Source organism: Oryctolagus cuniculus, chromosome 2, assembly GCF_964237555.1.
Source record: "Oryctolagus cuniculus chromosome 2, mOryCun1.1, whole genome shotgun sequence".
Taxonomy (NCBI): Eukaryota; Metazoa; Chordata; class Mammalia; order Lagomorpha; family Leporidae; genus Oryctolagus; species Oryctolagus cuniculus.
In genome coordinates this window covers 42,440,094-42,452,379 of record NC_091433.1, presented here as the reverse complement: position 1 = coordinate 42,452,379, position 12,286 = coordinate 42,440,094, and the positions used below count along the sequence as shown (strand labels likewise).

General features: G+C 43.7%; 1 protein-coding gene across 4 annotated transcripts in view; it reads right to left on the bottom strand.

Annotated features, from left to right (window-relative positions):
- The window catches only part of SPATA18 (spermatogenesis associated 18), a 37,527-nt gene that overhangs the window by 8,365 nt on the left and 16,876 nt on the right, over positions 1 to 12,286 (bottom strand). For 2 of the 4 annotated variants that reach the window (XR_515194.4, XM_008248836.4), the window contains exons 2-8: positions 10,962 to 11,067; positions 10,727 to 10,842; positions 8,837 to 8,946; positions 4,429 to 4,482; positions 3,941 to 4,036; positions 2,196 to 2,429; positions 602 to 908 (exon numbers count right to left, since the gene is read on the bottom strand). Coding sequence is in view for 3 of the 4 variants with exons in the window: in XM_008248836.4 (XP_008247058.2) it covers positions 602 to 908; positions 2,196 to 2,429; positions 3,941 to 4,036; positions 4,429 to 4,482; positions 8,837 to 8,946; positions 10,727 to 10,842; positions 10,962 to 11,067 (1,023 nt within the window). In the remaining variant the exon portion in view is untranslated. Of the gene's footprint in view, positions 1 to 601; positions 909 to 2,195; positions 2,430 to 3,940; positions 4,037 to 4,428; positions 4,483 to 8,825; positions 8,947 to 10,726; positions 10,843 to 10,961; positions 11,068 to 12,286 lie in introns of those variants that run through there. The other 2 variants (XM_008248843.4, XM_051831631.2) reach the window with 2 other exon arrangements.

Genomic DNA, 12,286 nt, shown 5'->3' with positions numbered 1-12,286 from the left:
AAATTAAGATTATATTTATGCACTTCCAAAACAATTGTTTCTAATTTATTTGAGAGAGAGAATGAGCACCAGTCTGCTAAAAAATAAGAATGAGGATAAGAGAGGGAGGAGGAATAAGGTGGGAGGGAGGGTAGGGTGGGAAGAATCATTATGTTCCTAAATTTGTATATATGAAATGCATGAAGTTTGTATACCCTAAATAAAAGGTTTCTAGGTTTAAAAAAAAAGAAGAAATTTATTAGAAAAGCAATAATAATAATAAAAAGAACTGAAGAAACCAAATGACCTAGCAAAAATACTTGTATCTGTTCTGTGTGTGCACCTATGCCCATATTGGACAAAATGTACAGTGCAATTCAACATAGTGTACAGCCATTTGAGATGTCGGCTGTCTACAGGTATTTCTTCAACATATGTCTGGTCAATGTTAAGTAACACATGTAGTACTCTCATATTGTTGATGGTGAAGAATGAGTCGTTGAAATATGTGCAATGCAGGGAAGGAAGGAAGGGAGGCAAGGGAGAGTTGGAGAAGCTGTGCCACCCCTCCCCTCAGCGACCGCAGGGTGCTCTGGACTCCCGGCCACAGGCGCACACGTACCACTGCGGCGATGTAGATGATTCGTTGCACCGTCTCGGCCTTGTCGATGCAGCGCCGCAGCAGGCACTGCGCGTCCAGGCGGGCCTGGGAATAGGCGTCGCTGAACCGCGACAGGAGGGCAGCCTTGCGCGCCACGCTGGACAGTTTGGAGCGGTTGGGGGATGGGCTCCTGATCTTGGCCACTGCAGCGGAGGGGCTGGCAGATCGACTGCGGCTCCGGCTGCGGCTCCGGCTGCGGCTCCGGCTGTGGCTGCGGCTGTGGCTGCGGCTGTGAGGGCCTGGGCTAGGAGACCGGCTCCTGGCTGACCTGTTGGTGAACAAGAATGCGCCAGCGAAACCCTTCTCTGTTGGCTCCGGACTCTTGTTCTCCTCCCCACAGAAATGGCAATGACACACGGGAGCCCTGGACCCTCAAGTTCGACCTCGAGCAAGAAAAACATTTCCTGTCTGCACCTTGAGTTAGCATTTGCAAAGCACTTTCACTCATTTCCCCACATCGCTTTATCCTTAAACAACCCTGAGGCCAGGTTTGAGTGTTGGTCATTTTACAGATGAGGAATTAGAAGCTCAGAAAAGTGAATGGGACTCTTCTGGAGTAACTCAGGTAGCGAGAGCCAGAGTTGAGCAGATCGGAGTCCAGTTTTGGTATTTCTTACCCTGCCCTTGGGTATTAACATAGCACACAAGCACATCCCAAGGGCTCTGTGGCATAAAGTGGAACAGACACTGATTGAACAAAGAAAAGAAGGTCCATGTTCTCATCCAGTTCCAGACCACGTCTGCCACCATGTCTGCTCCTGCCTTGGTTTTCACATTTGTCACTACTGCCCTATTTGGGGGAGTGGGGGGGGATGGGAGATGGGGGCAGCTAATGCACACAGAAGTACTTGGTAAAGTATAAAGTACTCTATTGCTGAAAACCATATTGCTACCAAACATGCAAAGTCTGTTTGCACTATATCAAGTACCAAGTAAATTATCAGACTAGCTAGTCCAAAGGAAATGCTAACCACCCCCTCCCTTGCACCCCCAGCCAAAAGGGAGATTTTAGAGAAGAAACTGGGGGGGGGGGTTAAAACAGTGCAGGGGTGTGCTAATAAAGATGCCCTATGGAGTGGGCTGGGTTGGGGACACTTTCATTCACAGCGTTTGCCAATTCCCACAGTGTACATGCTGGCCCCTTGGCAGAAAAGCCAAAATGAGCTATAAAAAAGAACTATCCTGCAGTAAAACGGAGTTGGAGAGGGGGCTTCTAGGCCTCCAAGGAAAGGCGCCTCATGGCATGGAGTGTTCTTTCAACATGGCCAGTGCCACCTCTCATGCACATTCACACAAGTCCGTTTCAAACCAAAGAACTTTCCTTCTGCACATCTCTCAGTCCAAAATTAATCAGTGCTCAAGTACTGGCAACCCCGGAGGTGCTCGCGCTCTCTCCAGAAGGGTCCAGTTAAAGAAAATAAGCCCCTTATAGTCCCAGCTTGCCCTGCTGCTGGGGTTGGGGATGCTCTTGCCCTGTTTTCCCTCCCAGGCCAGGCTTGCACCGTGAACTCAAAGGGAAGAGCGTAAATGAAACATGTGTTGGAGTTGGTCAGACCTTCCTTGGAGACTCGCTTTTTCAGCGGACAGCACGGCTATCTCGTCCTTCAGGTTTCGGAGCTGTTTCTCGTAGTCAGAAATCACATCCGAGCCCCGCTGGTCCCGCTGGTCTGGGCTCCGCTTGACCGCACACCCCTGGTCCGATTTCCGCGGGTCAGAGCCTCGCTGATCTGAGTGCCTAGGCTCTGAGCTCCTGTGGCGGGCCTCCTCCTGGGCTTGAAGAGATTTAAGCCTGAACAGCAGAAAGACAGAGATGGGAGGAGTGGGGAGGAGCAAGTGGGGTAGGGAGAGGAGAAGGAGGTGGAGGAGGGGGAGGAGAAAGGAAAGGAAGGGAGGTAAGAAGGAAGGACGGTTATAAGCAACTATTGGAAGGCTTAATGATTAGAAGGCTGCTCTACTTGGTATGCCATTGCTGTACTGGAAAACTCGGATGGAAACATGAACACATTAGCATGGCGGAAAACTGCCAGGACCAGGGCGCCACTCCACATCTGCAGCTTGCATGGGGAAAGGCTCCCAACAAGGGAAGGATACTTATGCAGATCCTCTAGCGAAAGAGAATGGACCTCGAGTCACCGTTGTTCCACACGGAACTGATCTTCACTGCACAAATCCTGAAAACATGTGACCTGCAGGACCTAGTCCAGAGCTGGTCTAAGAGAGCGTCTCCTGGCCTCACTAGTGCGTCAATCCTCTGATCAAATGGAAAGCAATAATGGAAACTGAATCACATCCACAAGGCTAGCTGGAAGTGTGGACCTACGAAAACAACACATTATGAAAACAAGCAAACAAAAGCTTTGCAGAGAAAATTGGCCGCCTCATGAAGTTACAAGAGGTCTGGGCACCGTAAAACAGAAGCAAAAGCCCCAAGAAGAGAACACGCTGTGTGGAAAATGACAGTGGTGTGAGTAAGCTAGAAAGGTGGGAGGTAAGGATGTAGAGAAGGCTGAAAATTCATAGCAGAATGAAAAACTGCACCAGGAACAGTGCAGAACAGAATCAGTACTACAAGAAATCGAGGGATAATATGATCAATGAGTTGGAGAAGATTTACCACACAGAAAATAAGAGATTCAAACAGAAGGAAAATGGAAGTAGAAAGCAGCATAGCGTTCCAAACCACAAAATTACCCTAGTGTTGAAAATTAGTATCCAAGTAAACATCCAGTGTTTGAGAAATATCCAAGTAATTGAATGTGACAGACCTATTTAAAACTGAGTTCCACAGTCTGCTTTTCTTACTGAGAAGAGGAAAACTATGTTAAGTAAAAAAACTAAAGTCCCAAATCATACACTTATATATTTTGTTCTTGTACACTTAATTCTCTGAGGGAACTTTAAAAAGTTCATGGAAAATTTGTATTAAGAAAAAAAAAACCATGCATGAGTTTCAAAAATGTTTTTGTGCCAAATATACTTATGTTTTAATTCCATTTTCCATGAACTTTTTGAAGTGCTCTCATTTTGAGAATACATTTTAATTAGGAGGAATACTGAATGGTAACAACAACTGGTCCTAGAATTAAGAGAGCTTTTAGATTCCTTTATACTATGTTGTACTTTCTATAGTACATAGACCATATTTCTATAGTAAGAAAAATATATGAAACAATAATGGAAAACAGTTTCCTTTTCTCTTTGATTGCGAGCAGACTATTTCACACTGTAATGAAGCACCAAAAAAGCTAAGTTCAACAATTACTCAGCAGGCTGCAAAAATCCTGTCATTTTTTTTCTTACTGCTTTTTTAGCTGATTTATTTCCTCCTCTGCAGCCAAAAGGGAGATGACCGATCTGTTCTTGGTTTCTTCAAGAGTCTTTCCAGTTCCAGCACGACTGTAAGGGAAATCAGTAACTAAAGACAGATGTTTCAAAATTGGCAGACTTTCTAAATCAAGGCATAGGGTCTCTTGAGAACTTTTGGCATGTGTTATAAATTCAGCATAAATAAGATTAAATAATAAGACTCCTGCATTTACTTAAACAATATTGCAAATATTATGGTGGAGTTTTGTGCAAAAACATGTTTTCATCTTTTGCTCAATGTTAAATACAAGTTACACAGCTTCCACCCCTAAAGAATATGAAATAATTATTAATATTAGAATGTAGAACAAAGAAATACATTCAATTCTTCTTTCTCACCCTCCTAATTCATCTGCTGTAATTAAAATAGAGCCCCAGGTTGCCTTTCTCTATAAAATCCATTTTCTACAATATACCAATACCTATTCTCATTCACTGCACTGTAGAGCTGCTTTTGACTTCTTTTCTCAGATTTCCTAAACATAAACAAAAAAGAATTATTCAACCCACCTGTAAAGACAGTCCTCCACAATCACACCTAACCACCAGGAACTTCATGCCACCTACATCTGATTCCACGACTTTCAGAACAAAATTTCCCTGAGTTTTCAACGTAGCTTGGTCATTACTAGTTTCAAGGACTCTCTTAACTGTACACAAATCATAATCAATCATACTCTTTCTTTGGGTCTATCTAAACTTCAACACAAATGGGAGAGGGAAGGATAACATGGATGAAGACCAATGGCTCTCAGTGAAGCTGCCCTGGTACAGTGAGACATCAAGGGTCACTGTGGGTTTCCTGACCTCTGAGCTTGCCTCTCTGGGACATCTTGTTTCCTTCATCACAGGACTCCTCAGGCTGGGAGCCAACCCACCACCCTTTCTCCTTCTCTTTAGGTAAAAGAACAGTAGAAGGTTAAACACGGGGATCCTCACCTACAGATTGAGGCAAATTGAGAAGTCATGGACTAACAGGATCCCTCTGTCAAGTCACAGATTCTCAACCAATCAGATACTCCAGATTCCATCCCAGCCTTCCTCTTCCTCTAGTAAAGGCCCACCCATTGAGTGCCCTGATCTCATATGCCTGATCGCTCATGCAAGGTGTGCCCCCTCCTGAGCTTCATTCACATGTATCTCATCACATTCACACTGCAGACTACTTGAGGGCAGGGATTTTATTTGATTCATCTCTGCCCCCAGCACCTCAAACAGTGCCTGTCACATAGTTGATTTTTTTAATGAAAAATAAATGTTTGAATGAATGAATGAAATGTCTAAAAGCTAAAGGAAAGCTCAAGTAGCCCAATGTCACAATATGGCTATTGGAGGTTGAAAGGTAATCAGCTGGATTTAATTAAAAGGAGAATATGTTACAATTTTCAAAAAGTAAATATGGGAATATTAACATTTTTATCAAGAGAAACCCACAGAAAATGAAAAAGAAAACAGAGTGAGAAAGGAAGGAAAAGGCAAACAGAAATAAAGAAGTTTGTTTTTTCTACCAACACATAGCATAAATGTATGAGCACAAACACATAACAAGTGAACATACACGCTCATTTCATGTGCCTGGATGACACAGAGAAGAAGGTGAAGTACATTCATGTGCCAAGAATTGTTTTAATCAGGTCAGCACTTTATTTAAATGTTTTCCTATGAATTCATTTGTTCAACAACAGTATGGGGGAGGCATGATGCTCAGTGCTGCTGATACGACAGCATCAGAATAGCAATAGAAGCTCGATTCCAAAGGTCATGGGAAATGGAGTGAAAAGATATGCTTATATCACTTCTTGGCCTTTGGCTAAGATCAAGTGTAAAATATCTTATTTTGGTGCAAAAATTTTGAAATCTATACATGTTTTTTCATAATACACATTTTCTATGAATATTTTGAAGACCCATCCTATGGATGAATTTCAAAAATGTTGGCAGCATATTAAAACTATCTTTTAACTCCACTTTCTATGAGGCATTTGAAGTACCCTCATCAAAACACAATAATTCTTTGGAGTTCCCATTCTAATAGGGGAGACTCATCATAAATATGTAAAAGCATGTCCATTTTTCTGAAAGTTCTGAATTGTGCTGAGTGCTATTATGAGAAAATTTGATTACTGTGAAAGAAAACTAGAGGGCGCGAAGAGAAGAGGAAGATCTTACAGTGTACGATGGCCACAGGTAGACTCTGGGAACGTCACATGTAAGCTGAGACCTAAAAAATAATAAAGAACCAGCCATGCAAAGGAAGAGCCAGTAGCAGACTGGAAAGTTCTTTCAGGCCAGTGGAAGAACACGCACAAAGGCCTCAAGGTCACGAAGTAGATGGTGGTGGAGTCAGGGGAGGGACACACACAGCATTGGCAGGGCCAGCCCAGGCAGGACACTGTGAGAGCCCTGATAAGGAACACAGACGTTTTTCTCTAATTATAAAAGAATATAAATAGCTTTTAGACTGAGGGGGTGACTTGGTACAATAAAAATAAACATATTTTCTATGTGGAAAATGGATTGCAGATGACCAAGCATGGAAGCCAGATGGAAGGCAACTAGGTCAAGAAATTTCAGAGCCTTGAACTCGGGCAGGGGCAATGGAATAAAAAGAAAGGGACAAGTGTGAGACATCTGTCAGAGGCAGAATCAATAGGATGTTCTCACAGATTGGCTAAGAGATGAGGAAAAGTGAGATTCAAACCAGAGGCACAGCACCTCCCAGCCTTCCTTTGTCTGGAATTTCATCCCCCTAGGGTGGTCCTGCCCCTGTCTTCCCTGGACCACTGGAATCTGCACCTGTGGAACTGAGTCAGAACCAAACCAGCCTCCACAAGGGTGGGCATGGGTACCTCCTTTGGTGGGCCATTGCTTCCATAGCAGGTAGCACCCTGGCCTTGAGAGATGTGGAGGCAGAGTGACAAAGAGCTGGCTACCATAGAATATGAGAAGCAGGCTCTATCACGTGTGAAACCACAAATGAAAAAATAGAATAAGAACCAAAGGTCGGTTAAAAACAAATCTGGGGAATCCAGGAAAACACAGCAAGTGCCATCATGCACACAACTTTGGAATGGTCATGGGAGTGGGGCGAGTGTGCATGTAGAGAGCACACACATAACTGGAAAAGCAAGTAGGGCAAAAGACATACAACAGGGCATGTATATGTCGCTAGTACTGTTCTTGCAAATTTCCTGTTTGAAATTATTTCCCCCCAAAAAATGTGGTTTTTTAAAGAGCATGCAAGCTTTCATAAAGTTCCTTGGTGCCCTTTTATAGATGACAATATAGCCACTGTACAAGATGGGGCAGTGGTCATTTCCATCTCCAGTTGGTGCTGACAGATATCAGGAACCAGCAAAGTCTCGAAACCCTGCCTCACAACTGGAGGCAAGTGGGAGGGTCCTCATCACTTGAGCAGATGCCCGCTTTCACCCCCAGCAAACCTAGCCGGATGAGGCCCAACTCAAGGCCCAACAGCACAAGACACTACAGCCTGCAGTGGGGGAGTGGGTGAGGGGAGGGGAGGTGTGAACGAAGACAAGCAGGAACCAGAGAGCAGTGCAAAACCAAAAGCCCCTCTCCTCCAGCACCAGGAGAGTGTACAAGCACCCCTCCAGTAGTTGCCAATCTAAGGACAGATGAGGGGAATACAGAGTCCATGAGAGAGCAAAGACAGCTCTTACTGGAAGTTCACACTTGGTATTCACTGAGTATTTACACAAAGCAACTGCAATAAACCAGAAGAGGCCAGGTTACCTTGAAGTGGCACATTTAAGGATGCTCCTCCCCCAATTCCAAAACCTACTGACATGAGTTGAAATGTAAATATGCTTTTATTGCATATTACAATTGTAAATTTTGATTGTGGCAGCTATGCAACTACTAGTTGACTATGATGCCAATTAGAAAAATGAATGGATGTGTGTGTGTGTGTGTGTGTGTGTGTGTGTAGGTGCAAGCACATACAAGAAAAAATGTCTAAAGTAAAACATACCAAAATGTTAATAGGGATGAGATGGGTAATGTTCATCTTTATATTGTTATTTGTTGTGTGCATTTTGAGAAGGACATTTGTATTACTTTTATAATTAGGCAAAACTAAATCAATAAAGATATTTTCCTTTTGGCGAGAAAGAAGGAAATTTCATCACAGGACAAGCAGAGTGCCACACATTACTTTGAGCCAAGCCTTTACTTTGCTGTCCTGTTCATGTTAACAATGGAGCAATGCTATTGCAGGAAAAACACCTTACTGATGGATTTTTTTATATGTCAAATGTAGTTTCATACATATTTGTCTGAGTTCCTCAAGTATAGACCCAAAGTCTGCAATTTTGTTTGCAGTGATTCCCTAATTTTGCTATCCTGGCTCTGCCCACAGCTAGAAGGTTCTCTTCTCTTCTCTTCTCTCTCTCTCTCTCTCTCTCTCTCTCTCTCTCTCTTGGAAATTCTGCTCCCCAACTTCTCTCTCTGGTCTGTCACTCTGCTTTTCAAATAAATTAATAAATAAATCTTAAGAAAAGAAACCTCAATTGTCTTTAAAGAAAAAAAAAACTTTCTCCCAAAAGATAGATTTGCATCTAAACTGTATTTACTTGTTTATAAATATGCACCAATGATGCGACTATGGAAAATGAGCTCTACGAACTGAGCTGAGAGACCAGGGATCATAACATTGTATAGATAATCTTGTGCCCAACTCAAAGACACTGACTCACACTACACACACACACACACACACACACACACATCATATTACTAATTTCCTAATGCCCATATTTGAAACTGAGAACAACTGTTTTTGGAAAATATAACTTGCATTCCTCTTACTCGTCTTGAACCTGGTTGAGTTGAATACGAGTTGTGTTCAGTTCATAGTCCAGTTGTACATCTCGATCCCGAGGATCAGACTCCTTATGTCTCTCCCTATCAAATGTGTCCTGGGAACACAAATTAGAACACAGTCTGAGTTCATGAAATGACACGGGCTGATTTCCAAATCATGCTGAGCAAAAGGCAGGCACAAAGGAGCACATAATACATGGTCCCAATTACAAGAAGTTCCAGGGCAGGCAACGTTCATCTACAGTGACACAAATCAGAACAGCGGTGTCTCGGCGCGCGGGGGGGGGGGGGGGGGGGGACACGAAGAACGCTCCAAGTGACAGGAATATTTTATATCTCAGTGGAGGTGTTAATTACATGAGTACATGCAGTTGTCAAAATCTACCAACCTCTGAGTTTCACTCTCTATGAGGGTACTTCAAAATGTTCATGGGCAATGGGCACAGGCTAAGTTTACATGGGCATGCATTTAGCCTAGTAGTTCAGATGCCAGTTAAGACATCCGCATCTCTCATTGGTGTGCCTGGGTCTCACACCAGCTCCACTCCTGAGTCCAGTTTCTGGCTAATGTACACCCCGGGAGGCAATAGTGATGGCTCAGTAATTGGGTTACTGCCATTCGTAAAGGAGACCTGGATTGAGTTCCAGACTCCAAACTTCAACCTGGCCCAGTCCTGGCCATTGTGAGCATTTGTGGAATGAATCAACAAACAAGAGTGCTCTCTCTTAGGCCGGCGCCGCGGCTCACTAGGCTAATCCTCCGCCTAGCGGCACCGGCACACTGGGTTCTAGTCCCGGTCGGGGCTCCGGATTCTGTCCCGGTTGCCCCTCTTCCAGGCCAGCTCTCTGCTGTGGCCAGGGAGTGCAGTGGAGGATGGCCCAAGTACTTGGGCCCTGCACCCCATGGGAGACCAGGAGAAGCACCTGGCTCCTGGCTCCTGCCATCGGATCAGCGCGGTGCGCCGGCCACAGCACGCCAGCTGCAGCGGCCATTGGAGGGTGAACCAACGGCAAAAGGAAGACCTTTCTCTCTGTCTCTCTCTCTCACTGTCCACTCTTCCTGTCAAAAAAAAAAAAAAAAGAGTGCTCTCTCTCTCTCTTTTTCTCTCTCCTTAGTTTTCAAGTAAATTTTTAGAAACATACTGAAATCCGTACATAAGAGGAGTCATCACAAAGCTCATGAAAATGCATATTATGAAAAAAGTTATGCACGGATTTCAAATATTTTACATCAAAATAAAGGTATCTTTTAATTTCATTTTCCACAAACTTACAAATATCCTGGAATAAATTATAAGTCAATTTTTAGGATTAAAAAAAGACTTGGAAACATCATCTTAAATCCCAGAATAATACCCACAGGGGTGAAAAATCTGAGAAGCCTCCAAAAATCCTTGGAGGAAAGCATTGCTTCATGACAACTGATTCCTGTGGAGTACTTACCATGTGCTGGGCCTATGCAAATTGTTTCTCAGACTTATCACATTTAATTCTCACAATGATCCTATTAGGTCAGCAAAATCATTCTTTCCATCCAGCAAACAGGGAAATTGAGACATGCCTAGAACAGGCTGCCCTAACTGCCTCCCCTTTCGAAAGGAATTTATACATATGCGTATAAACACTTCAAAGTAAAGTTACTGATGTTTTTGTTCATAATGAGGCTGATGCCTTTCAGCAAGGTTTGGGTTTTCTTTCTAGATTGGTCTCCAACTGTTTGAAAACTATCTCCTATGGAAACCATCAATGTCCAGCACAACTCATGACCCTCTTTGTCAGTCCACAGAAACTAAGTTTTCTTCTCATCCAGGAAGTTTCAATGAGTTCTATTTCACTGTTTCAGGAAGTTAGGAGTTACCCTGTAGGTGCCCCTACCTGTAGAGAGGGCACCCTGCTGTCAACAGGCTTCCCCAGGGAAGCAGCAGTAAAGGAAGCCTCCAGCCAAGGCAGAAGGCGTGACTTGATTGTTTCCACACCATCATTGCGTCCTCCTAAAGCAAGAGATAAAGTAAGTCAGCCAGAGAAATAGCTCACCAACTCAGAGAACACAAAAAAAGCACAAAGGGAAAAGGAGGGGAGAGCTGCATGGAAAGCCCCGGGCCACTCTCACCTTCCTGGGCTGCTGTTGTGAGGATCCCAAAGAGTTGTCCCTGTACTTTGGCCACTTGTTCAATGAGTTCAAGGCAGAAATTTAGATTCTGATCACATGAGTTGTTCTGTAAAGCCAAAGCAGAAACTATCAGTACATCCCTTCACTCTGGAACCAGCTGAAGGTAGACAGTGGCCTCACTTGACCCAGGGGATGTCTGCTTCAGGCCAGCTCCAAGTGAAGACACTACTGTGTGCTCACCCAACACCTACCCCCCTTCGCTCCTGAACACACAGCTGAGCCCCTCTCCCAGCAGTGAGGGTCCCAGGCAGTGGCTTAGTCCATTGCACCACAACACCAACCCCGGGACACTCTTTCTTAACGGAAGATTACTAAGTTGAGGATATAATGGAAAATATTGACAAAAATATGGCATGTGCAGCCTTATGAGATAGACACGAGAGTAGACAGTGACCTTGCAGTGAAATAATAGTTCCTCCCACATGAGTGAGCACAAAGTCTACTCAAGAGTCCACTGTCTGGGAAAGTCAGATAATGTTTGATAAATGAAATTTATGAATTTATTGTTGACTTAATAACATACAGTTGACATAATTAATGAATTTATTATGTTGATGTAAAAAACATACTGCTGATGCAATCCAAACATTTGGAACTTAAAGCCTGAACAGCTACAGCCATTCCTTCTTCACTGAACCAGTAGTTCCTTGCTCTGGCCATCATACACCTGTACTTATTATAATGAACTTCGATCACCTACTATAAGTCCTTTTTCTTTTGGCTAGAGCATGTCATGGTCTAAATGGACAGAGAATAAGCCTGGGAGTCAAGCACGTGTAAGTATCTCAGCCCCTCCACTTCCCACAGTTATGCGTCATCTTGCAAAAGCCACTTAACCTCTCTAAGTCCTTTATGGGAATGATATTGCTTTGCAGAGTGTTAGGAGAATAAAATAAAAGAATGCGCATCCAACAACTCAGAGGCAGAAGAGTATTCAACAATGAGTAGCAATGAGGCAATATGTGGTACTGAAAGGAGCCAAGGACATATGAATAATGAAGATCTTGGTCCAAATTTGGATGTCCACTTACTAACGCATGACTGTGGAAAATGCATTTAAATATGAGACTCTGTCCCCTCATATTTAGGAGGTGGTTGATCTCATGAGCAAACTTAAATGCAGGCAAAGCATACAGAAGGCTCACAGTAATTAGAAGTACTATTGGGTCGGCGCTGCGGCTCACTAGGCTAATCCTCCGCCTGCGGCACCAGCACCCCCAGGGTTCTAGTCCCAGTTGGGGTGCCGGATTCTGTCCCGGTTGCCC